Source organism: Etheostoma cragini, chromosome 9 (genome assembly GCF_013103735.1).
Source record: "Etheostoma cragini isolate CJK2018 chromosome 9, CSU_Ecrag_1.0, whole genome shotgun sequence".
In the NCBI taxonomy this organism is placed as follows: Eukaryota; Metazoa; Chordata; class Actinopteri; order Perciformes; family Percidae; genus Etheostoma; species Etheostoma cragini.
In genome coordinates, this window is record NC_048415.1 from 25,021,162 (window position 1) to 25,049,048 (window position 27,887).

The window sequence follows — 27,887 nt, forward strand, 5'->3', positions numbered from 1 at the left end:
GCCATTATAACGTAACCTAGAATCTGTCATAATCACGGTGGGTGCACCTAAACACAGCACTGAAGACCACAAGTGTTACTGGGCATTTACATGTGGACTGCACATCATCCTCACAGCTGTGTGACGTTGTGATTTGGATTTTTGTTACTTGAGATAGACGCGACTACCGCTTGCTGTAACATACAATTCTCGTAGCCGCCCTCCCGTAACACACTTGTGTTTGTAGGCCATCACTTCCTCGTAACTGTGATATGATCTTACACAGTAATGTAAGCATTTCCTCCATGAAAGAAGGAAAAAAAAAAAAAAAAAAAAGAGCCTCCAGCATTTCTCATTTCCTGCCACTCACTTTTAATGATCAGTGTATGGAAGTCAAAGGCGTCACCGGAGCTTTGGTCAGAAAGAGTTCTTTTGTTTCTAACGTTGTTCGTGCACAATAGTGTCGTGTACGCAGTGTTATATGTAACGAGAAAAAATGTTTGGTATTATTTGCACTTTTTTTGTCCCATTTAGGGGTATCCATGAGACTATTCTTGAAGAGACACAAAATGTTATGAATAATGTAAATTAAATTCTGATGTCTGAACTGAAAGACTCCTTATTTCCCTGAACTTTAATTAAAAATGTAATTCCCAACGCACCCTCTCTACTCTGACACAGATATAAAAGCCATCAGTGTTTATTATAAAATCAGTGCAGAAACACATCTTATCCTTCGTTCACAGTCAGCTTTAAACAATACACATAGTCATTGCGGCACCCGACTACGAGGGAGTGGTCATACACCACTGGGGACGAAAACAGCTCCCCAGGCAGAGTTAATGAGGCCAGCATTTGTCCATCATGTCCATCCAGGATCCACACTGTGCCCTCTGTGGAGGCCAGAGCCACAAGAACCCCCAGAACCCCACTATTGCCCATGACAGAGCCATCAAACACACATGGACTGGAGTACACCTTCCCCGGGGTCTGGAAGGTCCAAACCAAAGAGCCGTCGGCGCAGTTCAAGCAGTACAGGCGGCCGTCGTGTGATCCACACAGAACCCTCTGCTGGTCTGCTGTGACACATGGAGAGGAGAACACGGGTCCCTTTGTTGAAAACTGCCAAACCTGAAAAGAAACACACATTTAAAAATAGCTTTAGCTCAATTTTGGCATGGGAAAATAGAGGCCCATTCAGATTTCAGCTCCCATGATCACCAGTTGTGTCTGGCACGTTTACAGCACTACAACAAAGTGAATGGTGGAGAAATACAGCAGCCTCTCACCGGTGTCCCTGTGTTGCTGAAGCAGCAGATGTTTCCATCCACCGAGCCGATGATCACGTGACCAGAGGAGGCATTTGGTGATGAGAAGAACGGGATGTCTCTACAGTAAGACCACAGGACCTCTCCACTGTCCTGGGACAGGAGAAAAAAAACGTATCAGAATGCCCCTGAGTGAACAAAATGGTTTCTAATGATGAAGTTTGGTACTAGGCTCGTTGGAGATGAGCTGCGTCTCGGGGAGGGGCGAGAGCAGGCGGCAGCGGCCGGGGGCGGGGCTAAAATCCGCACTCAAGCTGGACAGTTTCCAGCCTTTTCCTGCAGCCTTCAGACTGGACAGGAAGTGAAGAAACACTGTGGTCCGATTCTGATTTAATAAAATGTTATCAGACCCATAGATCAGCTTGTACACAGTCTCCAGTTTTAATTATGACTGTCGACATGCTCTACCTGTGATATATCGCTTATGTTAATTAACAACAGACTGTATATGATCTGTAAAAACAGATTTATTCTCTCTGACTTCCTAACGTCACTATCAGTCACACGTGTTCTGGACAGAATAAGCCTTTAAATCAGACTAATAGCAGTAAAATCCCTCTGATTCAAAATCAATAAAAAGTTTGTATGAAACGTCATTATGTTGAGTCAATTTTTAGCCAATCAGCAGTTAAATCAGCTGAGAGGCCTGCGTTTCCCCCCATGCTCTGCGCTGCCTGCGTCTCAGACCTGCGGCCGCCTTGATTTCGAGAGGTCATCGTTGTCCACAAGTGCATGACGTCAGAGCAAGTCGGGATCAAGTCGGACACAAATCTACCCAGCATGCATTGGGCGGCGATCCATTCTGGAACGAGCCTATTGTCTTTACTCACAGGGTTAAGACAGAGGAGGTGACCCCCCAGTGAAGCGGCGTACAGCTGCCTGAGCGAGGCGTGGAGGTAGGGGGAGGAAAACACAGCTCCACCCCCGCAGTGACGCTTCCAAACACACTGCTGGACCTGAAAGAACACACACATTTCCCTTGATCTTCTCCACATTTACTACATCAGATAACTTTAATGTTTTATTTATTCCCAGAGGGGAAACTAGTGTGGTTAAGTAGCGCGAGGCCTCTTCCCGCAGCTCGATGTTCTTTGTCACACAGGCAGTGCACGCACAGAACAGCCAATCAGATCGCTCCCTGTCTATCTCTGATTGGCTAGAGTCTCCTGTCAAGGCTCGGCTGAGCCAAGAGGCGATGCAAAAGTCTAGTTTTCTTGCAGACCACTTGACTAACTACATGCTGACAGATTTGTAATGGAATTTTTGCCCAATTATGCCAAAAATAAACCTGCCTACCCCAGCTTTAACTACTTTTATGAATAAACTTGTTAATCCTGTTCCTGTCATTAGCAGTAAAACTGTTCCCCCAACACAAAACTGCATGAAACAAGACACTTCCAACCTTTGGGTCCAGGGCGTAGACATGACCATCATGGGAGCCCACTATCACCAGACCTGTGAGGGGATCCACAGCGGGGGAGCTCTTCACGGCGTCTCCGGTCTCAAACATCCACCGCGTCTTTCCAGACGCAGCGCACAGGAAGTACACACAGCCGTTGTAGCAACCTGGGAAAAATCCCAACAAATGAATCCTAAAGGCCCAAGGACAATGACATACACTCAGATGTGTTCACACAACATTGTAACGATACTGACCTACAACCACGAGGCTTCCGCAGTGAGACACCGCAGCCGAGGCTTCGATTCTGTCCCCGAGAACTCGCTCCCACAGGAGCCTCCCGTCGGTCAGGTCTAAAGCCTGGATCCTGTGGGAGTGGGATCCGATGAACACTGTCCTTTTACCCTCGTCTGAGCTCAGATCTGTCCTGTGTTGTACTAGAACCACAGGGGAGGCGTCCACACACCTGCCTGTGTCGGAGGACCAGCTCAGGCTAAGGCCCAGGGCAGCACCCCTGTTCTTACTGGAATTCGTCTCCCCCATTTCAAGGATGTTTTTATTTGCTTCTGGATTTCTGGTTTGCAAATCCATCACCTCACCCGCTCGTCTTAAGACTTTACCAGCCCACGTCTCTCCCTGCGCCCCCTCTGCTGCTGTGCGTTCTCTCTTGGCCGGCGCCGCAGGGGGAGCGTCAGCGTCTCGTTTCTTGGCCTCAGACGACGACCGGCTGTTCTCAAGTGGCGGCGTCAGCGTTACTCTCGCAACATGGCGCAGTACGTCAGAGAAGGTGCCGTCCAGTAGAACCTCCAAAAGCTCCGGCGAAGTCCCTCCCACGGCGGCGAGGATGTCTTCGCACAGGTGGAGCGCCTTTAGAGAATCTCCTCCACTCAGCAGGAAGTTGGATTCCTCATCAATGGTCGCATCTTCAGGAAGACCCAGGGTTCCCTGTCAAGTTCATACATATTCAGGCAACAAATTAAACCAGTAAGCGGGGCTGCCCTATGTAGCCTTTATTTTGTTGTTGTTGTCACCATCTTTGTCCATTTATCCAGTATCAGGTCACAGGGGCAGGAGCTCCAGCAGGGGACCCCTAACTTCCCTTTCCCTAGCCACATCAACCAGCTCCGACCGGGGGATCCCGAGGCGTTCCCAGGCCAGGTTGGAGATATAATTCCTCCACCTAGTCCTGGGTCTTCCCCGAGGCCTCCACCCAGCTGATGTTATCTTGCAATAAACACATCGCCAAAGCGGTGGAGACATATCGCAAAAGACACTGAGATTTGTTTGTGTTAGTTGGTAAAATCTCAGTAGAGACATGCACTAGGCATTCTGTTTTTAGTGGTGGCTTTTCATTTATTAAATTTAATGTTCAATAAAAGAGTATTATAAATGGTTTCCTGGGCACCCAGATAGCTCAGTTGGTAGAGCGGGTGCTCCCTCTCTCTCCCCTTTCATATCTTCAGCTGTCCTGTCAATTAAAGGCCTAAAATGCCCCAAAAAATAATCTTTAGAAAAAAAATGGTTTCCTTTCAGTTTCTCGTATTTTAGCAGAATTCTGAAAGCACCAAAACTGAGTAGCAATCATTGTAGCGATGTCCAACGTTATCACATATGGCATATCCTCATATCGTGCAGCCATATCAAGAACTACTAGATGTGGACTTGTGTTGTCAAAGAAATGGAAAACTGGCCCTACCTGCCACAGGGACCGCAGAGTTTGCTTCAGTTTTGCGACATCCCCCCCTGAAGACTCTAAACACCGTCTCTGCCTTTGGTATATTTTCAAAAGTGCCCCCATGTCTACTTTACCTGCCATAAAACAAACAGAAGGGTAACAGTGAGGTGTTATCGTTAGTGTTGGGTACTGAAACCCGGTTCCGGAAACCGGATTAGAACTCAAATTTTGGTTCCTCATTTTGGTTCCATGTGTCGACTGAAATGTTTTCCCTCTGTCGCTCCGAAACAGACGTAAAAATAAAAATATCACATTTTCTCTGTAGTCTACCGTCAGCTAGCTACTGTAAATGCCATATTTTCCCTCTGGGCTCTGGTTACCACAGCAACTCAACATAGTTGTTCCCTGTTAATATGTAACTGTTATTTGTTGTTAAATGATTGTAGTTGTTTGTTCAGTTACCTAGGTCTACTTATTATATTTAAGTAGCTTAAAATGGTAATACCCATTTCATATTTGTACAAGAAGAAAAATGGTACAAGTTCCATTGTTTCTACCTGAAAATCAACGGCTTTACCTTATTTTCTGTGATAAACATGTATTACTGACTTGATGATTCTTTCATAGTGGATTTTTAACATGAATTATAACCTTATAACAAAAAAACAAACCCCCCTTCCATTTTTAATTGTCTTCTAGTAGAGACTGATTGCATTCCCTAAACTTTCCTTTTTGAAATTGAGATAAAGACAATATTTGTTAATAGATTATGAAGTAAAATTTTATTTCAGGATTGTTTTTAAAACCCCAAATAAGTCCCGGGTCAGTTTGACCCGAGGGACACGAGAGGGTCCCGAAAGTGAAGACAACACGACGGTTAAAAGTACTGGTTTGACATTGGCATTGGGAAAAATCCAAACAATACCCAACCCTAGTTATTGTTTCTCATTGTGTCTGATGCTCACCATGAGGGGTCACGCACAAGGCCGGGACCAGCACCAGCGTGTCGGGGACGCTGTAGGACGGTAGCAGCAGAGACAGCCGGTGCCGGATGAGTGTGCTCAAATCTCCGTCTGCGTCGGCCGGCTCCCCCCCCCGGTGCTTCACAGGACGCTCGGCTGAGGCCGCGGCTGTTTGAGACGCGTGTTCCTGCGCAGATGGGAGGGGAGAAGCAGCCCTCTGCTCTCCAGATGTGGACGCCACGACGAAGGCGAGCAGTCGAAAGGCTTCGTACAGACCCACGGCACAGGCCTCCACCTGAGGCAGACTCAATATGAGCTGGAGGAGCAGAGATACACCATCAACACTTCGCCTTCTCTTCTCCCGAAAAAACATAAACGCTTGCATGGTTTACAGTCGGTTCAAATCTCTGAACTACACGGCACAAATAGTTCTAATGCAGTGTTTAGCAGGACTATTGACATTTCTTTCTATGAAAAATAACTGAAATTCGGATATAGCCAGAGACTTTTTAAATATGGTAGTGTGATAAAAGCCATAGTATATTATGACTAAAAAGTAATAAAAAGTCATGATGTAGTATGTCTAAAAAGGGATAAAATGTCATAGTATATAATATCTAAAAAGTGATTAAAAGTTGTGGTACATTATGTCTAAAAAGTGACAAAATTCAATAGTATATTATGTCTAAAAAGTGATAAAATGTCATAGTTTATGTCTAAAAAGTGAAAAGTGTCATAGTATATTATGTCTTAAACGTGATAAAAAAATATAGTATATTATGTCTAAAAAGTGATAAAAAGTCAGATTATATTTTGTCTAAAAAGTGATAAAAAGTCATAATATATTATGTCTAAAAAGTGATAAAAAGTCACAGTATATTATGTCTAAAAAGTGATAAAAAGTCAGATTATATTTTGTCTAAAAAGGGATAAAAAGTCACAGTATATGTCTAAAAAGTGATAAAAAGTCATAATATATTATGTCTAAAAAGTGATAAAAAGTCACAGTATATTATGTCTAAAAAGTGATAAAAAGTCACAGTATATTATGTCTAAAAGGTGATAAAAAGTCACAGTATATTATGTCTAAAAGGTGATAAAAAGTCAGATTATATTTTGTCTAAAAAGTGATAAAAAGTCACAGTATATTATGTCTAAAAAGTGATAAAAAGTCACAGTATATTATGTCTAAAAGGTGATAAAAAGTAAGATTATATTTTGTCTAAAAAGTGATAAAAAGTCACAGTATATTATGTCTAAAAAGTGATCAAATTCCATAGTATCTTATTTGTAAAAAGTGATAAAAAAAAGTCGTAATATTTGGCCAGGTTAGCTCAGTTGGTAAAGTAGGCACACATACTGTATATAGAGGTGTATGCCTCATTGCGGAACGTCCAGGGTTCGAGTCCAACCTGTGACGATTTCCTGCATGTCCCTCTCTCTCCCCATAGATATACTGTATATATATATATATATATTTATATACACACATAAAACATCTCACTTGCTGCAAGCTATCCAAGTTCACCCGCTTTCCGTGGCGTTTAATCAGCCTGTCTCTTCGTCCCAGGTGGAACAGCTGTGCGTCTTTAACATTCACCCAGTCTCCAGTGGCTCTCATCGTCCCGGGGACGACCGTCTCCTCGTCATCCAGGAGACACACTCTGTCCTCCCCCCCTGCACCAGGCACCGTATGGATTTAACTGGTTTTTATTCACTGAAATACCATTTGCACGTACATTACCTTTGTGTCAAAGAGATCTTTCTCACCTAAGAACACCTGTCCTTCACCCTCTGTCACGATGCGGCCATGGTCATCTCTCACTTCCATCATCGTGTCCATCAGAGGACTCCCAAGAGGCACAGAGGACAGCGTGCTGAAAGGCACGTTAATGTTAAATAAAAGTCGTTTAACATAAGGATTCAAAGAATCATTTTAATCAGGAACACTCACGGGGTGCTGGACTGCAGTAGTGCCTCTGGTATTTTGTAAGAGCAGGCCCAGCAGGACACCTCGGTAATGCCGTAGATGTTGTGGATGTGGGTTTGGTTGTCCTTGTGCCTCCAGGTCCTCAGCAGAGCGGGCGAGGGACAGGCCTCCCCCCCCAGAGCCAACAGCCGCAACGAGGAGCCGGGCGACAACACTTCCTGTCTCAGGATACGCGGCCCGAAGCGGCTGAGCAGAGTCGGCGTGACCTGTGGAAACAAGAAGACACCAGATGATAGTGACTGGGGGGGGGGGGGGGGGGGGGGGGGGGGGGGGGGGGAGTACTGTACTCAAGTACAAATGTGAGGTACTTTTACTTTCCTTGATTCTTTTCCATTTTTCTTTTCCTCCATTTGCATTACTAGACTTTAAAAAATCAGATTTTACAAATCTAGTTTATAAATATGATGCATATTATTTAATTACCCGCCTATATAACGGCCTACAGGTGCAGCTGAAATGATGAAAACACTTAGTCGATTGACTGTTTGGATCGTTTCTAGTTTCTAAAATGTGAGTATTTTTCCGCATGTGGTACTTTTAACACTTTAAGTACATGGTTCTGATAATACCTAAATACTTCTACTTAAAGTGCTCACATGACGCTCCTTTTCGGATTCATAATTGTATTTAGAGGTTATATCAGGACAGGTTTACGTGGTTTCATTTTCAAAAACCAAATTTCATATTTTTGTTGTACTACACACTGCTGCAGCTCCTCTTTTCACCCTGTGTGTTGAGCTCTCTGTTTTAGCTACAGAGTGAGACATCTCACTTCTGTTCCATCTTTGTTGGTAGTCGAACATGCTCAGTACCTAGGTAAGGACTACTAACCAGTCAGAAGCAGAGTATGAGGGCCCTGACAGTACCTAGGTAAGGACTACTAGCCAGTCAGAAGCAGAGTATGAGGGCCCTGACATTACCTAGGTAAGGACTACTAGCCAGTCACAAGCAGAGTATGAGGGCCAAGACAGTACCTAGGTAAGGACTACTAGCCAGTCAGAAGCAGAGTATGAGGGTGTGTCCTGGGCTTTTTCACTTTTTAAACCTATAATGTGCACAAAAAAGATATATAACACAATAAAGCAAAGGGAAAAAGCCTAAAAGCATAAAATGAGCACTTTAACTTACATTATCAATGCAGGACTTTTACTTGTAATATTGTATTTTTACAGAGTGGTTTATACTGTGGTACTTATACTTAAGTAAAGGATCTGAATACTTCTAGCACCACTGCCGAAAAATAATTGTAAGCTAAATACTTATCGCTTCTTCACACGTGCCTGTAGGACAGTGGTCTTGTGATGTTTGAACAGCAGTCGAGCCAGTCGCCCGGGCATTTTCTTGATCACAGTCGGGATGATTAGGAGCTGAGCACCGGCCGATAAGGCCAGGAAAATATCCACCACAGAGGGGTCAAAGGTTAAGGGCGAGGCGAGGAAAACCACATCCCCTGCACTCATCTGAAACAAAGACCTGAGCCAAGAGGGGTGCACTTAGCAATACGGTTTCAAAAATTGTAGAGATTTCAATACAAATAACGACATAAAGACTCACCTCAGATGCAGTATATTGGGCAGTATACACTTGTGTGGCACCCGCACAATCTTGGGAAGGCCGGTTGTTCCAGATGTGTGTAGCACATACGCCAAGTCTCCGTGACGAGCCTCCTTTGACCCTGCAGCTGGATCACAGGGACCAGCTCCATCTGCTGTCAGAGCGCCGGGTTGTTCCGGTCCTCGTCGTCGCTCGATTTGTACCACGGTTAGTTTGAACTTAGGCAACACCACACACACCTCCACAGATGTGTGTTTGACGAGAGCTGCCCGGAATTGCTTGACGGGAGGAAAGAAAGAAAAAATCAATGTAAATATTAAGTATACAGTATTAGGGGACCACTAAGGTCTATATAAAAGAGAATTCAGATACAGTATTGGGGGACCACTAAGGTCTATTTAAAAGAGACTTCAGATACAGTATTAGGGACCACTAAGGTCTATATAAAAGAGACTTCAGATACAGTATTAGGGGACCACTAAGGTCTATATAAAAGAGACTTCAGATATACGTATATGCCTATTATAAAAGCATCCAAAGAGCGCCATGTCATGGGACCTTTAAAAAAAGAAGGTTGACATTATTTTTTAAACATTTCCTGACATTTTAGAAACCAAACAGTTAATTGACTAATTAAGAAGATAATCAATCAGCTGACTATGTAAATAATCGTTGCAACCCAACTAGTCATTATCATTCATTTATTGAAATATTAGATATTCAACCTGCAGCATGTCGGTCTTCACAGCGCAGTACTTGAGGCCACACCGGTTCATGACTCTGGCAGTGAGGAGTCCTGGTGAGTCTGGGTCCAGTGGGACATAGGCAGCAGGTGCCTGCAGGATCCTGGTAAACGCCACAGGACAGTTTGTGTCACCCTTCAAAATACACAGCCACTCTCCCAAGACATCACTCATTTGATACGACACGGGAATTAATGTCTTTTTTAGGTCACACACTCACGGTGAGTACACTGGTCAGATGCTGTGTTTTGACATGGAGTGGTAATATTCAGAGACGGTGGACTTGGGACTCGGACTTGAGACTTGGGTCCCCGTTTTGATGAATTACGACTTGACAAAAAAAGAAGTGACTTCAACTTGGAGACTCGACTTGGACTTGTGCGTCAATGACTCGAGACTTGAGGCACGATGAATCGGATGACTTGCGTGTATTCACAACTTTAAATGTTAGCTGTTAAATATATAGTAATACTATTAATGTTGTCACATTTCTGTCTAACCATCTACTACTACTTGGCTACTACTACCTGGTCTTTGTCCTTATAATGACTACAGGTAAGAGTAAATCAGTCCATAGGGAGTTGGGTTGGGAACAGAGTGTAAATTGTAATTTCCCCATTGGGGATCAATAAACAGATTAAAATTATAAATTACTTAATCTTGGGTGTAAAAAGGTGACTTGATTTGGGACTTGACTAGGTCTGCACAATTAATTGTAAAAAAAATATTGTTTTGGTATATATTCTCACATAAATCACACTGAATGATGCCAAAAATAATCATTCCCTCTAATATCGGATATCGCAATATCAGTCAAAAGAATCGAAATCGCATATTTTCCTCGATATCGTGCAGCCCTAGACTTGACTTGACCAGCCCCCCAAAAAATGGAGACTAGCTTTATACATGGACCGAATGAGTTGAGACACTGGGGACTTGGAGATGTCTTGGAGGCAGAGACAGTGACCTTACCCCAGAATCCAGACCGGTATGAGCAAATCATCACAACAACACAGTCCGATCACTCCGTTGTTCGGTGAGCAGTTCTCCCGCAGAATATGAGACAGTTCACCGGCCAGTTCAACCAGCTCTCCGTACAGCAGCAGGGACACCGGGCTCCCTGGCATCGACCCGCCGTCATATCGCACAGCTGCCCGGCCGGGGTGCACAGCGGCAGCGGCGGCTACGAGCTCCTGCAGCGTCCGAGGAGCCATAGCGAGAAACAGCCGCTCATTCTCTGTTGTGGCCGATTCTGGACCAAAAACTTACAAATCATAAATGATATCCTGAATTGTTTAACTCAGACGAATGCGGGTGTGTTTACATCGAGGCAGACCCATGGGTTTGTCGCGTGAAGATGACGTTCCGCTGATGGCTACTTCAAATGCTTCTGTTAGAGTCGTTTATCCTGGAATCAGAAAATCTGACTTATCATGACCAGTCCTAACAAAAAAACAAAAAAACAGGCTTTTGGGGCTATGTTTTTTATCATTTTGTCGAAACCAATTGGGGAAGTTTGAGGTCCCCCACTGGAGCTGCTGCCCCGCGACCCGATACCAGATAAGCGGATGTAGATGGATGGATGGATGGATGGATGGCTGGATGGATGGATTGTGTGTTTCAGGTATGTGTTTATGGTGTTTTGTCAGTTTGCTAATTTACATCCACTAAATTTTGTTGCACAACATCCCCTCCAAATTATTGACATACAGGCTAAAAGTCCTTCGGGATTAATAAAGTATCTATCTATCTATCTATCTATCTATCTATCTATCTATCTATCTATCTATCTATCTATCTATCTGCTTCCATCAACATTTTAAACGTGGGCATTTCTTTAAATACGTTATGAATTTCAATTGAAATATTAAAATATGAGTAGCATTTATTGATCAAGAGTTTTGTCTCAAAGGAAAAAGGATGAATGAGTTATCAGTTTATGTATGCAGTATTGTTAGCAGTAGGCCTACAGTGGATAGAGGATAGACGACCAGTGACTGCAATCATCAGTTCACACTCAGACAGCAGACCAGCTATTTTGTTGCTATTATGCCCTCAATACTCAACTGAAAGATTATTGTTTAAGGATGGACTGGAACACAAAGGAATTCTGCATATGGACATTAAAGCAATCGTAGTAAATAACTCTGGAAAGATGTTTTTAAAATGTATTTTCAATTATCTGCAACAAACTGTACAAAAGAAATGTAAGGAATAAGTCAACTGGATACAGTAGGTGGCTGTAATACTCCTACTGGTTGCAAGACGCCGAAGAAGAAGAAGCATAATTTTTCCTAGCAACCGTGAATGCACCACGGCCATCCTGTCCAATAGTCGGTCTCTATTTGGTGGAGAAAGAATTTTGAACCTAAAACCGCCTTTTGGTTTCGATCAAGTGGCCAGCTACCTTCACCTGTCAAATTGAAGAAAACGTACTTTTATATGCAAAATATGGACGAGTCATTCCACACAAGACTGGTTGAAAATAGCCGTAACTACAGAAATTCACTGGAACGAATCATCAACAAGGTGTGTTGCCAGATAAGCTATCTGTTGGTGACAACGTTACCGTTAGCATGAAGTGACGAAGCAGAGCTATAGTTAGCTTAAATGAACGTCGACGATACATTAAAAAGATGGGAAAAGTCGTGTTTGCTTAACGTTACCTCTGCATGTGCTTTTTAACAGTATTCAAAACTTCAATACCAAGATGGAGGGGTGGAGGTAGACCTCGACAGTACAAGAACCCAAAGTAAGTTGACCCCAACTTTTTTATAACATTGGGTCTGTCCATGGTTTAGCTAGCTAGCTAATGCTAAATAGTGTCGCTGTAGCAACACTAACAGACAACAGTAGAGTCGCGTGTGCCGTTACAGAAATAAAACAAACCGTGTTGACAGGTTAGACTGACGGTAACATAACGTTAACCCTCCTGTTGGCACCCGTTTTTACAAGTTTGTACATCAGAAAATCGGGTTTCTTTCATCCAAATTGACCAAATATTACATGGATGGTTCCGTATAACGCTTCTTGCGAGTTAAACGAAGGCACAGTTTACTACTTCATTGAATTTTGGGTCTTTTATTTCTCCCTGAAAAACTTTGACAAAATAAAGATATCATTTTATATAAATGGAAGGTAAAAACTAGTGCTAATACATTGGTGTTAGTGGTGTGTACAGTATACTCATGGTTGTGTGGCCTGGTCTCATTGTCTCTTTTGTCTTTTTGTCTCCTTGCATGATGAAGCACTTGAACACTACATGAACCTGTCAAAAGTAGAGCTGAACAAGCTGGATTCAAAGGTTTGGGTCACTATGAATATACTCTGCATCCCTATATGACACAAAATACAATGATCGGATTAGAAGCAGTTTTATCAACTGCCATCAGACTGCTGGTCCTCAATGAGTTCACATACTAAATATGTACAGCTATTATAATCAAGCACTTTTCTTCTCCTTAGAGCCTGACAGATTTGAGAGAGGAGTCCATAGCAGGTAAGTATCCATGACCTTAAACAAGAAGAGTAATTTACAGAGATGTATACATTTGTGTATTTATGATCTGATTTCTTTATTTCGTCCATCACATCACAGCACAGGACATTACAAGCGACTCTCAGGTAAATGTACTGTTTGTTTCAACAGTTCTGTCTTGAATATCTGAATTGTATCTTAAATTAATTTTTTTTTTTCTTCTTCAACAGTTTGACTTCATGCATCAAGATGACGAAGCTGAGAAGACTTGTGATTCCACTACCCAATTGTCTGTGCATAATTGTAAGAACAAGAATGCAATAGGCAAACGTGTTTACACACAAAATGGCAGGACAAACTAATGCAGAACTGAAATGAAAGTGTTTTATTTTAAATGATGCTTCTAATCCACTTTTTGTGTCCTCCAGGGCTGGCTAGCAATGACACAACTCGCCTGACTGTGAGCTCCATGGATGAGAGTCAGAGAACCATTTCTGAGACGCAGTTCCAGCCTGAGGAGCAAGACGATGATCTGGAGATGAGTCTGAGAAGTCAGGGCAGCTCTTTGGTGGAGCTCTACCCCAGCATGATCAGTCGAATAGGGAGGGCCTGGCATCGGCAGCACGTCTCTGAGGCAGCCGACTCGGTGCTGAGGAGGTACCGCAGATGGCGACAGCAGTCAAACCGAAGCAATCTCAGCAAAACCTTCATTGTCACGCTGAGACACACCAACAGAAACCAAAAAAGCATGACCAGCCAGACGCCGCTCAAGGAGAACACCAACAGCCCCGTGAAAAAGCAGTTCGTGGGGACCCAAACTGCCCCTCAGTCTCCATTGCATAATGTAACGAATATGCAGGATTGGCACGCACAGCAGCAGTCTCCTGGGAGGTTGAGAAGAGAGCAGCACAAGCCTATTCTCGCCATGGACCTCTCTGGTCCAGCAGAGTTCTTCATGTCAAACAAGAGCTCGCTGAACAAGACCTTCATGCCTAAAGAGAGCTCGCTGAACGACACCTTCACCGTGTGTGAAGTGTCCCAGCTAGGAGAACAGCCCTCCATCTACAAGTTCAGTCCTTCCCGACCTTGCTGTCCTGCAGCAAAAGCATCCTTGGACCAGTCTCCCGGGTCCAAAAGGCATTCTTTCACTGCACGCTTACTGCAGACAGTTGGCTCCTCCACGTGTGCATCGGAAGCCATCGCTGCGAGAGAGAGACACGACATCTACGGCTCCCCAGTCGGGCAAAGTCCCTCCCAATCCAGGGTGATGACCGGCCTCAGTAGGTCACCTCACGCCTTTTCCAGAAGCCCCAAAGCGCATTCTGTGGAAAGCTTTTCCAGAGAGCCCACGAGACCCAGGTTAATATCCACCCCTCCACAAAAGCCAGCTATGCCACAGAGGATGCTTCATCCTCAAGACTCCTATCCCTCCCTCCACCCACAGCTGCGTTCACCTCAGGGGCCCATGGGAACAAAAGGCAGCGGCAAGCTCCGGCGGCACCTTTCCTTCGACTCCTCCCTGCCATCCGTCCGCATCTCTTGCTCCCCGAAGAAGCTTGACGAGGACTTCCTCAAGCTCTACCACAAGTTTGTCTGCCAGAACAAGTCCTCCGTCTTCAACAGGCTTCCCTGCCGCCTGTGTGCCCGAAGCTCCGAGGCCAGCGGAGGCCCCTCCTCCTCAGCTCTGGCAGCTCTCGCCTTGTCACCCCACCGCTCCCTCCTGAGGAAACGCCACAGGGAGTTGGACTGGGACAGCCAACCCCAGTCCAAAAGGGTCAGGGACAAACAGTGCCCATCCTCCCCGGGGTCCTACCGCCATGGGAAAGAGATGCTGAGGCGCCGTCTCTCTCAGTCGGAGTATGAGCAGCCTCATTACGGCCTCTCCTATAGCGCCACTAAACCCAGCATGTTTCAGAGATTCAGCCCCCAGAAGCGCTCAGCAGATAATCAGGAAACCTGGATGAGTCGGCACCGCCATGTGTCTGCAGCAGATTCTTCTGGCATGGGTGAGCCTCCTCTATAAAACACTGTATTGTACTCATCGAGCTTTTTATTTATGTCCTGGTTGCTGTTAAATCAGTTTAAGCAGTTTAAATCCTTTCATCACCAATTCCTTTACTCAATTTGATTAATTCAACAGGAAGTTCACTTGAGAGCAGAATGACCCATGGCTTCTCCCCCAGGTGATTATGATTAATTTCTACACACAGCGTTCGTTTTCTTGCCTGAGCAGTGGTGTGTTTTAGGCCTGCACGATTAATCGTTAGGAAATAACGATCTGGATTCACCGCTGTTCGCGATTTAACTTTTAAATGACTTGATTCTTTTTCCTTTTTCTGTGGCATTTTCGTCTTTTATCTTGAGAGGACAGCTGAAGACATGAAGGGCAAGCTGATAGCGTGCCAAGAAATTATTCTGTTTTTGATGCTGTACTTAAATTGGCAATTGACAAACTCCATTTCTCTAGAGACTGAAGCTGGAGCATGTTGATTGACATGTTTTATTCATGTAAAGACATGTTCAAGGAGTCCAGATTGAGCCTGTATCAGGGCCATATTTAGTTCAGTGTGTTATGTCGCTATTTGTGGTAGCCTACTGTATTTTAATGGCCAGTTTGTACTTTCTTTTCTTTATTTATTGAGGCCTCTGTTTCCAGGCTTGTGTTGATGAGCTATAGGTGCCAAAAACATTGTTTTGTACTGCCAATTAGTTTTGTCACGGTTCATGTGTACAATAAACATTACACTTTGTGACAGGCCTGCGCAACTGCGGGAAAAATGTATTTATTTATTTTGCTTAGAATTGATATCACTATTCCCTGCCACAATTTATTTGACCGTGACAAAAAAAATTGGCAGTACCAAACCAAGGTTATTATAGTTTTTCATTTTTCATCAGTTTTTATTTTGACTTTTTGTTTTCAAATTCAGTTCAATTAGTTTTAAACGCTAGTTTGCTAACTTTAGTTTATTTTTTATTAGTTTTAGCCTAACACTAACCCTTGGCATTCTCCTTTACCTTGCTAAGCTAAGCTAGGTTAGCCTCCTTATGTTTGTTATATTATGAAAGTTTGGTGGGATGTTTCCCTGTAATAAACTGTCCACATATTTTACCACCTTCCACTGCAAGTCCCTTGCTTTTATCTCACAGTCATCATCAAACAGGACTCTGCTGCCTTCTTCCGACGTTCGCTACCGCCATGAGTCCAGGCGAGGGGCACGGACCGTTTGTTGTGTTCAGTTTGACATGGAATGTTGGAATTCTGGGTTCCCAGTCGGAAACCATACATGTCTACGGGAAATGTCATTATCGGAAAGATATAACGTTAATTGCTCTATGAAAGATGTTGACAAAGACAAAACCTTTTGGACATTTACTCGATAATTTGAACCAGACCAAAGCAGATTTTTTGTTGGCACCTATAGCACATCACCACAAGCCTGTAGACGTAGAGGCCTCAGTGAACAGAAGGGAGAGCAATGCAGCGCGTTGAAACCCGTTTATACAGTCTGTTTAAAACTCACAGAAGGAAGTTGTAGCGTTTGTGATGAAAATTTGCCGTTTGCTTTTTTTTGTTGTCTTTTTTAATTGTGAACATTAATCGTGCAGGCCTACTTTTCCTGGTTTTAAAGGCTGCGTTACAGAAAGCGATGTCATTTTCTGAACTTACCAGACTGTTGTAACTGTTCTAATATTTGCCTTTACCCACTTAGTCATCATATCCACATTACTGATAATTATCAAAAATCTCATTGTGTAAATATTTTGTGAGAGCACCAATAGTCAACACTAGAATATCGTGGTATCAAGAGGTATTTGGTCAAAAACAGTGATATATTTGATTTTCTCAATATCCCCCAGCCCTACTTCTAAGCTTAAGAGTGATTTTTATTTTTCCTTGAATCCTGCAGGACTCGTGTTTAATAACTGTCTTTTCTTATCCAACATGTGCAGAAAATGGTGAACACCAGCCTGCCCACAGAAGGAAAACTATTGTTGTGTGAAAGTATTTCTGAAAGTGTTGTGTACAAATATAGGTGAAAATCACATGTGTGAGCTCAGCAAATTTTCTCACTAAACTGCTGCATGTAAGTTTTTAGTGATTATAGATCCATTTGTTTTCTATCCGAGTTTGTGTTCATGTTTGGATGTTTTTAATTTTAACGAGTATTGTCAAACCCTCTATTTGTCTACTCTTAACTTTTTATACATACTGTGGTACATCATTACATCAGTTATTACAGCCTCGTGTTCATTTTTTATTGTTTATCATTGAAATAAAATTGCCAATGTCAAAATGCAGTTTCTGAAAAAAGGACAAATTACTTTTCATAGTTATTCGGTTTATTATAGTCAATCTACTTAGCATTTCTTTTCCATTATATTTCATGCAACTGAATATCCAACAGTCAGACCCCAAAAAAAAGAACATAATGTTTAAATTTATGTTAAAGGTAGAAAAGTAAACGTGAAAAGGAAAATAAAGACAATTTACCATTTTGGTCACGGGCCTTGTGCGCTTTTCTGAAATAGTAAATTCTATTCAATACTCCTGTTTTGGAATGTGAACACTTAAAAAGGTACTGCATGTATTTAGTGTCCCAGATAGCAGTATTATACCCAGCCTGTTTGTCTACAGAGAACGTTACATTCACATGCACCAGCTGTGGGAGCTCGCAGTCTCTGGTCAGTCGTGGAATTACCACTCCAGCTCCACTGGATATTTCCCGGTCAGACAGGCGGTGCAGTGGCCCACTCGCTTGCTGGACTTGTTATTGGAGCTGATCTTGTCCTTCTGCTGGAGTGAGGCGATTCCCTCCTGAACGGCTGATACCAGGCCCTCCACAGTCAGATACTGAACGCTGGCAGCACCTACAAAGCAGAAGTGTTGACTGAGATACACCCAACCGACTGAAGCCACAATACAGCGGTAAAGATCAAGAGAAACGACGGCACATTAACCATAATTTGGTTCCAATATATGAATTTTGATTAAGAAACTAAGATGCTAAAATTTAAACTTTGGATCATTGTACCACTGTATTAGTACTTACCGATATATCCAGCAATGTCCTGAAACTCTGGCTTGTTGGCAATGAGCTCCTCCTTGGTCGGAATGTTGATGCCCATGTAGCAAGGGTGCCTGATCGGTGGAGATGCAACTCTGATGTGGACCTGTTGAGGAGAAAGAACAGGCCAGAACGTTACTCAGTAACAAACTGGTTGTTTGGGCTTTAAAAAGTTCCTCTTTTGACCAATCATTCTGCCCACAGAGCAGCATCTGATATTCAACTGTGTCAAGTGATCTCTCTGTCATTTGCATCTCTTTTATATATTTGTACATCTGGTGTACCAAGGTATAATCTCAACCACTTACAAATACAGTTTTTCTGTTCTGTTTTCAGAAAGAAAGAAAAATATATAATAGCTTATATTTATATATCTATCCACACACACACACACACACACACACTAAAATAATTTAAAAAAGGAATTGGGACCCCTCAAAATTATCTTGGGACCCTTTTGGGGTCCATGTCCTCTGGTTAGGGACCACTGTTACAACACTGTCAAGTCACCACATATACAGGGGTATGTAGCCTTCGTTAACCAACCTCAGTAGCACCGGCGTCCTTCAGCAGTTTTATAATGGGGGAGATGGTGTTGCCTCTGACGATGGAGTCATCTACCAGCACCACTCGTTTCCCAGCAAAGTTATCAGTTAAAGCCCCGAACTTCTTGGCAACTCCTAGCTGCCTCAGCCGGGTATTTGGTTGAATAAAGGTTCTCCCGACGTAGCGGTTCTTACATAGAACCTCTATATATGGCAGCCCAGACTGTGGAGAACAACAAGAGGGAAGGTTGTGAGGACAGACGTCCATCAGGAGGAGGGTGTATCGCTGCATTTCTCTTACAGAGTTCGAGTAGACAGCTTGTAGACAGACCTGCTGAGCGTAGCCCAGTGCAGCAGGAGTAGCCGACTCTGGCACAGTGCTGACCACGTCGGCGTCTGTTGGAGCCTCGATGGCTAACTGCCGACCACAGCGCTGCCTGACGGTGTAGACCATCTGCCCTGCACCACAGGGATATAAAACACTGAACATGTAATAATTGGAACTTAGATCAAATGTAATTAATAAGCTAACAACAGAGCCAAACTGTTAAGATCAGAGCGGTATTTAAAGGAGGGTCCGTAAAAAATATTCAAACCTTCAAAAATGGAGTCCGGTCTGGCAAAGTACACATATTCAAATATGCAGAAGGCAGGGAGGTCTCCTTCAGGGCGAGGGACGACACTCAGAGACTTGACTCCGTGCTTGGATATCTGGACTATCTCTCCTGGCAAGACCTCTCTGTAATACCTGGGGACCAAGAATGGTCATTACCCACAACACCTCCAACATAATGCAGAAGATATATACATACATCTGCGGTGAAAACTGACTTGGCACCGATGGACTGGAAGCTGCAGGACTCGGACGACACAACCCACCCCTCAGTGTCCTCCTCTTCAGCACCGCACCAAAAGGGACAAAGAATGACGTTAATCATCCACCAGCCTCCAACACGCCTCTGATGAAAAATGCCCTGGCTTGTTTATCGGTAGACGTTAGGGTCTTTTAAGGAGAAACATGTCGGTTTTGGGTCTCTGACTTGACGGTCACATGTAATATGTAGAATACCTGAAGTGTGCAGTTTAGAGACAGGAACAACCCGTCCAATGCAGAGGGGTCGATTTCCGTATGGGTCACGCACCGCATAGATAACATCCTTGAACATCACCAACAGTGAGTACGCTGTAGGGGTCTCAGTCATCAGATTTGTAATCCTACAATACAAAACAACAGGTATTTAAATAGTAAGAATATTTCATTTTCTATTTATGCAACATTGAGTCACAACACTGACCTGGCAACCCAGTCTGGTGCATCCTGCTCCTCCATAGGTGGAGTCAAAGCCAGCAGTTGGGTGATGAGCTCGCTGTCTGAGCTGGTGGAGAGGCCCACACCATGGCGCATTACCTGCACGGCACATTTACAACGACTCACTCATATATACAGTATATATGTATCTAGACAAGATTTTTTCATGCAATCTCCATTTCCTTGCATATTTTCATTTGTTATAAAAGAAAAGTTATGACAACTACACAAGCATGACACTCATGTCAAATAGATGTTATGCACACTGTATATAGAGGCCTGGTTTGTCATAAGTAGCATATATTTCACTGCAGGTTTTTATTTGTGCAGACCAAAATGCAGGGAGACCATTGATATGCACCAGGCTCTGTAAGGTAAGAGGCCATCCTCACTTTTTTCCGCAGGGCATGCGCATTAATCAGCTCTCCATTGTGCGCTACGGCAATCTTGCCATGCAGCGTATCCACCACAAAGGGCTGGCAGTTCTGCAGCTCTGAGATCCCAGTAGTTGAATAGCGTGTGTGACAAATACCGAGGTTACCATAGCGCAGCTTCAGAAGAGCATCGGGTGGGAAAGCAGTGCTCACTAATCCCATTCCCTAAAAAACAAACAAAAAAACAAATGGCAAGAGGAATCAGTGAGAGATGTTACGCAATCCGCACAAATAAAAGTATATTATGCATCATGTTGTAGAGTGGAAAACTAGGTCACAAACGGTGTGATGAAGCTTTAGAACAAACCAGCACAGCCATTATCAACCAGTCAGTACAACTGTGTTTTGAGGTAGATATGTGGGTTTTTATTTACAGTGAGCTTTAAAGAAAAAAAAGGAGTAAAAATGTTTCCTGTATTTGCACAGTGCGAGTCAAACTCTGCTTCAGTCTGAAAGGACACGGGGGTTCTATTCAAGACTAATGTTACCTTGTGGGTTGTGTACGTGGGCGGACTGGCTCCATTACTTGTGACAATCCCAGCACTTTCCTGACCCCTGAGTAGACACAAGCAATCACATGTAAATTCTAACAGTGTAAAATAGAACAGTGGGAAGTGAGTTTTATATTGAATGATTTTTCAGTCTTTTTCTTGCAGGACTAAACTTGTGCAATAGTCAAAGCTGGATATGAGCCTCGAGGCAAACCAAACTGTTTTTTTTTTTTTTCTTAAAGCAAAATGAAACAGGAAGGAGACGCTGAAAATAAAACAAAAAAAACACCCACAAACGTCTGCTTCTCTGCCTTATACGGAGAGTCGCCTTGCTGCAGTTTCAGCCTGTGTATCAAGCTGCTTCTCGGATTACAGTTGGCCCCTCCCACTCGGCACACAGCTTAAGCCAGTGGTGAGGCTGCTTTTCAGCATGGAGGCGTTGCTTTCAGGCTTAACCGCCTGGTTGCCTAGGGAACCGGGCAGCAGAGACAGACGGATTGGGGAAAAGAAAGCGTTTCCAGGTCAGCTCCAACATGGAGAGAGGAGCAGAGAGACAAAGAGGAGGTGATAGGGAGGTGGCAGAGGAAAAAGGCTCGGTGGAGAGGCAGTGGGGGGAGGCAGAGGTGCTGGCTCTCATGTCAGTGTGGGACGAGGTGGGAGCTCAGCACGTAGCTGAGAGCAGAACCACATTTGAGTTGATCTCAGAGCGTCTGAGGAGGCTCAGTGTTGTGCGCAGCTGGTGGGAGTGTCAGGCCAAGTGCAGGAGCCTGGGACTCCAGAGCAGGAAGCCAGACGCAGCAGCAGCAGCAGGCACTTCTGCAAACTACAGCCCAGCCGTGGATGCAAGGCCAGGGGAGAGCTGGGAGGAAGAGGTGGAAGATGTTGGCAAAAGAGGAAGCTACTCTTCCTCAGTCCCTATCCCAAAGCAGGAAGGTAAATGTAGGTTCAACCCCAAGGGGTAGCGCTGACGATCATGACATATGGCAACTCTCAACACATTTGAGTATTTAATCAACCGACAGATCAATAGATAAACAAGCATGCCAGTCAAACTAGTTTTAGCTTCAAACTGAAATAGAAACTTTTTTTTTTTAAGCAGTACTTTTGCCTGATTTAACATTTTAAAAACAGTCTGACAAAGTCAGATTCAAATAAAAGCTTTTTTTTCACAAGCTCTGACTTATTTTCAAAATCAAAATTGAGCCAAAGGTAACAACAGCATGTGCATGTGTGTACAGGTATCAAGGCTCTAACCCATCGGGCTCTTCCTTACACTGCGAGTGGGGCTGAGGAGGGGGGCCGCCACTGGACTGACGACGAGGTCAGAGCCCTGTTGTGCGTCTGGGCTGACCGGCGCGTTCGAGAGCGCCTGAAGTGCACGCTGCGCAACAAATCCATCTTCCAGGAGATGGCCCGTCAGATGCAAAGAAACTTCGGGGTGATACGCAACTGGAAACAATGTCGGACCAAATACAAGAACTTGAAGTACGACTACAAGACGGCGAAAAGCGCTCACGCCGCTGGAGGCAGCGGCGCAGGAGGCCCGGGAAAGTACATGAAGTTCTTCGATGAGGTGGAAGCCATTCTGCTGGACCGCGGACTGGATAACGGGGCCACGGAGATGCAGAAGAGGCTGTATGATGAAGAAGTGGGGGCAGCGAGGCTACAGACACCAGCCTCAGAAAGTGAGGTTGTCATTGAAATAGATGATGGTATGTATTCAGGCTGCAGTTTGCATAGTAGTTTTGTATACAAAGGCTAAAATTAACAATACATCCCCCTTTTTTTTATTTTCAGATGATAACAGCGATGACTACGATATGGACGGAGACATGGAAGCAAAATGGAGAGGAGCAGGTACGCCAGTTGAATAACCAGTGCGCCTACTTTATATGTAATATTTTCTTTCCCCTAATCTGTTTGCTATTCATTCCAGATCTCCATTTAACAGTCACAGATCCACCCAGCGCCGACCAGTTCCACGTGGTCATGGTGTCGGACACAGGCCGGAACTGGAGCGACCAGGAGGTGCGAGCGCTGATTCGAGTCTGGTCCGATGAGCGCGTGTGCAAGCAGTTGGAGAGCTCGACTAGAAAGAGAGACATCTTCGTCCAGATCTCCAACAGGTTAATGCAGCAAGGCATCGAACGTGACTGGAAGCAGTGCCACACCAAGTACAAAAACCTCAAGTACCTCTACCGCTCGCTTCAGAGAGGAAAGAGTGATGAAGCCGACCCGAGGCGCCTTATGAGGTTTTACGATGAGGTGGATGCAATCATGAATCGCACAACCAATGGCTCGCCACATGACACGGGAGCTGCAGACCACCAAGCAGATTTAGGCAGACTTACCATGTTGGAGGGCTGCGAGGAGAACGATCACAACGACGTCTATTTGACAAAGATGAACCCAGCGGCCATAATGGCGGCAGCCACCGAGGACCGAACTTGTAGCTCGGATTCTGTCTTGTCTATTTGCCTCGATGGTACGCCAAAAAACGAAGAGACAAGGCTGCATGCAGTCCAGGAGCTTCGCATGGATCAACAGCACAGATTAATGAGTGAGCCCAGTATCAGTATTCATTCATGGGTAGTGGGTGTTTGATGAAAAGAATTCACAAGTAGCTTTCTACTATCACCAAAATCTAGTCAAGAAACCAACAGAGGCAGAGATCCATAGCATCGCTTATGCCTATGACTCACAAGTACAAAATTCAAATATTACTAATATAACTTTAAATTATGATCCCCCCAAACTTCAAGCGATGATTGACATTTTTAGAGAGTTGCTTCATCTAAATTGCCAAGGAATATTTTGTTCACAGATCTTGCTGTGGACTGGTTTTTAAAAGAGATTATCTTATGAATTATTAAAGCGCATGCCCTGGGAGAGGAGTAGAAATCTCTAAAGATAGCTATTTAAAAATCTGGACAAATAGAAGCTAAACTATCTGCATGGTTTCACTGATAAATTAGAAAACGTGTTTTTAATGGTTTGTAATTTAGTTGTAATATACGATTTTTTCACAATACTTATGCAACGATACAATATTATTGCGATTTTAAACATATTGCAATACTCAGCGATATGTTGCAATTTATAGCCTTTTTGTCCAACTTCTAATTTTTCCCAATTTCAAATGAGGTCCCCAAAAGGAAACTTTGTCAACATCTGTTTAAAATGTCACTGTTTGTTCATCTCACTTCAATTTTATTGCTGCAAAATGGGACAAACCAACCAACACATATATATAATAATAAGATCCATACTTGGCGCCCGTGTATCTATATAGTATTGCCACTGAAAATATGATACTATGCCGTATCGATTTTTTCCCCCACCGCTATAATTTAGGCAAACTACCCTTGAAATAGGCTACATAGGAACTAGGCCTGCACGATTAATCGGATCGAGATCTTGATTCACCCTGTTCACGATTTAATTTTTAAAGAACTTCGATTTAAATTGTTTTTTTAATGACTTTGATTCTCATTTAATTTTATGAGCCGACTGCATCACAAACGCTGCTACTTTCTTCAGCCCCCAAGCAGAGAATCGGGATATCAGTTCTAAGCCTAAAAAAATATATATATATTTTTCCACCTTTTCCAAAAGCAAGGATCACTTCTTAACGCTTTTAAAGAATGGCCTGTTGTTTCGTAACTGTGATTGTTGTTCACAGGCTCCTCTGAAACACAGGTGAAGAGAGAGGAGATGTGTTCAGCAAGTAGAAGAATGAAGAGGAAAGCTGTGGATCAAGGTTTGAAATGGGCCTCCCTCTGTAATCACTTGCTATGTCACTCACATGATGTCCCCAAAAAGCCTCTAATTTCTGACTCAGTCCCATGAGCCTCATAATGAAATAATGGATAAAGGTACGGTTGTTAAGTGCTAACAAGAGCCACAACTCATGAGGATGTTCCCTGTCAGACCAAGAGAAAAAGAGACTTCACTCACCCATGAAGATGTAGCATAGTGTTTCCCTGATAACAGCATATGGGTAATGTAATATAATAATCAGATTTTAAATCTGCCTTTTTCCCCCCCTTTCCAGACCCTACACTCCAGACACCCGTAAAAAAACTGGACACTGGCTTTGATAATGTGGAGGCCCAGTGTAAAGAAGAGCAGGATAACATCCCGATAATGAAGATCAATGCAGTCTGTTCAATAGCCTTCTCCAATCCATCCCCAGAGAAAGAGGTACTACCTTCTAATCTCGTGTTATACAATTACGCAACCAAAGTAAATTGAGAAATCATTCTTAACCGGGCTGTAGACGTCGAGAAAAGAAGAAATGTTGTAAACTCACAGATTTTATAGGCTACGTCTTATTATTTCTTACATTTAGAGGCCTTTGTGTTATCTTTTAAAGCTGCAAGTACATTAATCAATTAGTTTAATGACAGAAAATGTATCAATTACTACTCATAATTTGGATTTTTGGACCATGGGTCAAAAGTAAACAGCAAATCAATTACATAAATATGATACTGGGCCCTGAGAAACTGTTTTTCCTACTTTGACATTTAGTAGACACTCATTAATTCAGCAGCAGATTAATCGTCTTAGACATTATTTTCACCTCTAACGGGTGATTTAAGCCCCCCTAATTTTATCTCAGACCCCTAAAATTATAAGATTAAAATTAGAATTTTTAAAATCAATTTCAGTGCTTATTGTAAGAGTTTGGGTCCACATTCTCATTGGGGGCTGAGTCCCCCCCCCCCTCAATAGGTCTGAACGCCCCTGCTCGGTGCCACATACATATTGTAATATTTGAGAGGGAATCTGTTAAGTTAGTATTTAGTTTATGGTGACATTTGCGAAAATTAATTTCTTCAATTCATTCACGCTTGATTCGGGGCCATAGACGATTTTAGACCCTTTTAGAACCGCCCCTGCTCGGTGCCCCCTTCTTATCCACGTAAAGTTAGCAGGGAATGCAGCAACAGTGCGTAGCCGGGGGACACCTTCACCTTTCCCGGTGTGTGTGGCGTACCTCTGGCGTAACTCTGGCGTTTCACGTTTAAAAATTGAAAACTTTAGCCGAATAGGCTTGCAGAGTTAGGAAGCTGGTGGAAGTCAAGCGTAGTTTTCTTTAGAAATGTAACGCCTACTTGTTTTTTTTTCCCTGTAGTTCCCAAGTGTGCTTAGCTACATTTCAATGTCTCCTCTCCAGCTCGAGTAGAAAAGCTAGCTAAACTGTTTAAGCCCAAAATGACAAGTTTTTAGAAAGAGGGTTGGTCTTTGGACACTTTCTGACGATAACCTGATCTTTATCCGTTATTTGTGAAAAAAAAAACATTAAAAAAAAACACTCACGTTACAAGCATACACACACTTTCCGTAACTTACCTGTGTTGTAACGCCACGAGTCCCAGAGTTAAGACCTGAGCCACCTCCAGCTGGGTGGGCCACTCTCCGGCAGCCACACACCCGAAAACACCGCACTCCTCCCCGATACCGGACCCCTCAAACTCCATCCCGCCGCTGTCTGTCTCTATCCTCCGTTAGCCCGACTGACAGTACCGTGCCTGGTTGCCGAGCACGTGCAGAAAGCTGGAAGTCACTAGAACGCGGCTCGTTAAGACAACATAAACTCAGCTGACATTGTTAGAAGTGTGCAGCTTTAACAAACACAATACGCCACTATAACTGATATGACATAACCCGAACGCATCTTAATCAAACTTATTGAACTGGCGAAACACGTGGTATTTGACAAGCAGGACAACAACTCATCTAAGTCGTTTTAATCGATTCGGTCGAGCGGCCAATTGTTTTCTCTTGATTCAGTTGGGATGAATCGATCTTCTTGTCATGAGAAATTGGATGCAGTTTAGCGGATAAACTGCGCACAAACTTCTTGTTGCAAAAATTTGGAGTTGGGACTTGGAGCGTCTTCGCCTCACGTGGTGAACAATGAGCTTCTGTGATTGGCTGGCTTGATGAGATTAAAGGATGTGATTGGTTATCAGAGCACGTAAGACGGGCTCCATTTCCCTCTTCTCCATCCTGTACGCCGTCGCTCCCTCTAAGTCTTGCAACTTTTTTAACGTTCAGTTTTTGGGGTTTCAGGACTGTCAGTTGGTAAAGAAGACCGCCATGGCCTCCACACCAGGTACAGTACAACAATGAATGACTATCAAAGCGCGTGTTGCAGCTGCAGCGTTTAATTTCAAACTTTTCTTTCTTGTATGTGTGTTTTATTTTAAGAGTTAAAGCTCGGCAAGAAGCTAAATGAGGGAAAGACGAAGCAGATTTTTGAGCTCGTGGATGAGGCCGGACTGGTTCTGGTCCAGTCTAAAGACCAGATCACGGCTGGGAATGCCGTGAGGAAAGACCAGATGGAGGGCAAGGCTGCCATCGCCAACAAAACGACGAGCTGCGTGTTCAGACTGCTCCAGGAATCTGGTGAGGACTTAGTAAAGTCATTCTAGTTAGATAGCTGATCCATTCAACAGTTAAGCTGTCATTCAGGTAATGTTATGTGGGAGTAGTTGTGTCATAACGGTACTCCCCTGAGGCCACTTTCCCCCACATGCTCTGGATCAGAGCCCGACCGATACAGGATTTTTAAGGCCTATACCAGACGATTTATTTGGTTATTTAAAAATCCGAAATCCCGATATATATTTTAAAACAAAATCCAGAAATGCGTTACTATACATATTTCCCTAACATTAGTTATTTGTAGTTATTTGAGTTCTTACTAAAATGAATATGATAAATTGTTTTATTGTCACAACAGAACATCAAAATATATTAAAGTACGGATATCTTAAGTTTGTATAAAAATAAAAACTTGAGATAGGAAACTTAAAGTCCTTTTTTTTAACAAAAATAAAAGGCCATCACTAACAGGGACGTTGTAGAGCGTCTTCTGGTGGACACACTATGCAACGCCATCACTAACAGGGACGTTGTA

At 43.5% G+C, this 27,887-nt stretch overlaps 4 protein-coding genes across 7 annotated transcripts in view; 2 read left to right on the forward strand and 2 right to left on the reverse strand.

Moving 5' to 3' along the window:
* Positions 1–140: 140 nt before the first annotated feature.
* On the reverse strand, positions 141–10,844 carry aasdh (aminoadipate-semialdehyde dehydrogenase). Its single transcript, XM_034880899.1, has 14 exons — positions 10,603–10,844; positions 9,613–9,733; positions 8,888–9,165; positions 8,614–8,806; positions 7,298–7,539; positions 7,114–7,220; positions 6,848–7,020; positions 5,347–5,659; positions 4,403–4,515; positions 2,964–3,651; positions 2,710–2,873; positions 2,138–2,263; positions 1,269–1,400; positions 141–1,110 (listed from the first exon to the last, which is right to left on the reverse strand). Exons 1-14 carry the CDS (start codon positions 10,842–10,844, stop codon positions 709–711), a joined length of 3,294 nt encoding a protein of 1,097 aa, XP_034736790.1. The 3' UTR covers positions 141–708.
* Positions 10,845–11,907: 1,063 nt separating this feature from the next.
* Positions 11,908–17,410, forward strand: si:dkeyp-117h8.4 (uncharacterized protein LOC572032 homolog). Of its 2 annotated transcripts, XM_034880928.1 has the most exons (9): positions 11,908–12,159; positions 12,319–12,382; positions 12,879–12,934; positions 13,096–13,129; positions 13,229–13,254; positions 13,339–13,411; positions 13,537–15,114; positions 15,249–15,291; positions 17,063–17,410. In XM_034880928.1, the coding sequence occupies exons 1-9, from the start codon at positions 12,073–12,075 to the stop codon at positions 17,070–17,072; spliced, it is 1,971 nt and encodes a 656-aa protein (XP_034736819.1). In that variant the 5' UTR covers positions 11,908–12,072; the 3' UTR covers positions 17,073–17,410. The 2 variants fall into 2 exon arrangements, with proteins under 2 accessions (XP_034736819.1, XP_034736820.1); XM_034880929.1 differs by lacking the exon at positions 12,319–12,382.
* A 30-nt stretch (positions 17,411–17,440) lies between these two features.
* ppat (phosphoribosyl pyrophosphate amidotransferase) lies at positions 17,441–26,889 on the reverse strand. Of its 2 annotated transcripts, none has more exons than XM_034880936.1 (11): positions 26,315–26,889; positions 20,954–21,020; positions 20,424–20,630; positions 20,018–20,130; positions 19,792–19,937; positions 19,554–19,617; positions 19,319–19,470; positions 19,054–19,181; positions 18,724–18,945; positions 18,163–18,283; positions 17,441–17,980 (listed from the first exon to the last, which is right to left on the reverse strand). In XM_034880936.1, exons 1-11 carry the CDS (start codon positions 26,440–26,442, stop codon positions 17,808–17,810), a joined length of 1,521 nt encoding a protein of 506 aa, XP_034736827.1. In that variant the 5' UTR covers positions 26,443–26,889; the 3' UTR covers positions 17,441–17,807. The 2 variants fall into 2 exon arrangements, with proteins under 2 accessions (XP_034736827.1, XP_034736826.1); XM_034880935.1 differs by having other exon boundaries at positions 19,554–19,627; positions 19,793–19,937; positions 26,315–26,887.
* Positions 21,378–27,887, forward strand: part of paics (phosphoribosylaminoimidazole carboxylase, phosphoribosylaminoimidazole succinocarboxamide synthetase) — a 13,632-nt gene continuing 7,122 nt past the window's right edge. Inside the window, exons 1-8 of one of the 2 annotated variants that reach the window (XM_034880901.1) lie at positions 21,378–21,895; positions 22,195–22,668; positions 22,754–22,813; positions 22,893–23,516; positions 24,639–24,716; positions 25,011–25,159; positions 27,038–27,080; positions 27,176–27,373. In XM_034880901.1, coding sequence (XP_034736792.1) covers positions 21,490–21,895; positions 22,195–22,668; positions 22,754–22,813; positions 22,893–23,516; positions 24,639–24,716; positions 25,011–25,159; positions 27,038–27,080; positions 27,176–27,373 — 2,032 coding nt within the window. In that variant the 5' untranslated portion in view covers positions 21,378–21,489. The remainder of the gene's footprint in view (positions 21,896–22,194; positions 22,669–22,753; positions 22,814–22,892; positions 23,517–24,638; positions 24,717–25,010; positions 25,160–27,037; positions 27,081–27,175; positions 27,374–27,887) is intronic. The other variant, XM_034880902.1, reaches the window with a different exon arrangement.

Coding starts and splice junctions, on each gene's coding strand:
- ppat (XM_034880935.1), bottom strand. CDS start 26,442: ATGGAGTTTGAGGGGTCCGGTATCGGGGAGGAGTGCGGTGTTTTCGGG. Junction 20,131..20,423: donor CGCATGCCCTGCGGAAAAAA/GTGAGGATGGCC, acceptor TGTGCCGTGCAG/GTAATGCGCCATGGTGTGGG. Junction 18,946..19,053: donor CACTGGGCTACGCTCAGCAG/GTCTGTCTACAA, acceptor TGTTCTCCACAG/TCTGGGCTGCCATATATAGA.
- si:dkeyp-117h8.4 (XM_034880928.1), top strand. CDS start 12,073: ATGCAAAATATGGACGAGTCATTCCACACAAGACTGGTTGAAAATAGC. Junction 13,130..13,228: donor GAGAGAGGAGTCCATAGCAG/GTAAGTATCCAT, acceptor ATCACATCACAG/CACAGGACATTACAAGCGAC. Junction 13,412..13,536: donor CCAATTGTCTGTGCATAATT/GTAAGAACAAGA, acceptor TGTGTCCTCCAG/GGCTGGCTAGCAATGACACA.
- aasdh (XM_034880899.1), bottom strand. CDS start 10,844: ATGGCTCCTCGGACGCTGCAGGAGCTCGTAGCCGCCGCTGCCGCTGTG. Junction 7,540..8,613: donor ACAAGACCACTGTCCTACAG/GCACGTGTGAAG, acceptor TTGTTTCCACAG/GTCACGCCGACTCTGCTCAG. Junction 7,021..7,113: donor TGAAGGACAGGTGTTCTTAG/GTGAGAAAGATC, acceptor TGCCTGGTGCAG/GGGGGGAGGACAGAGTGTGT.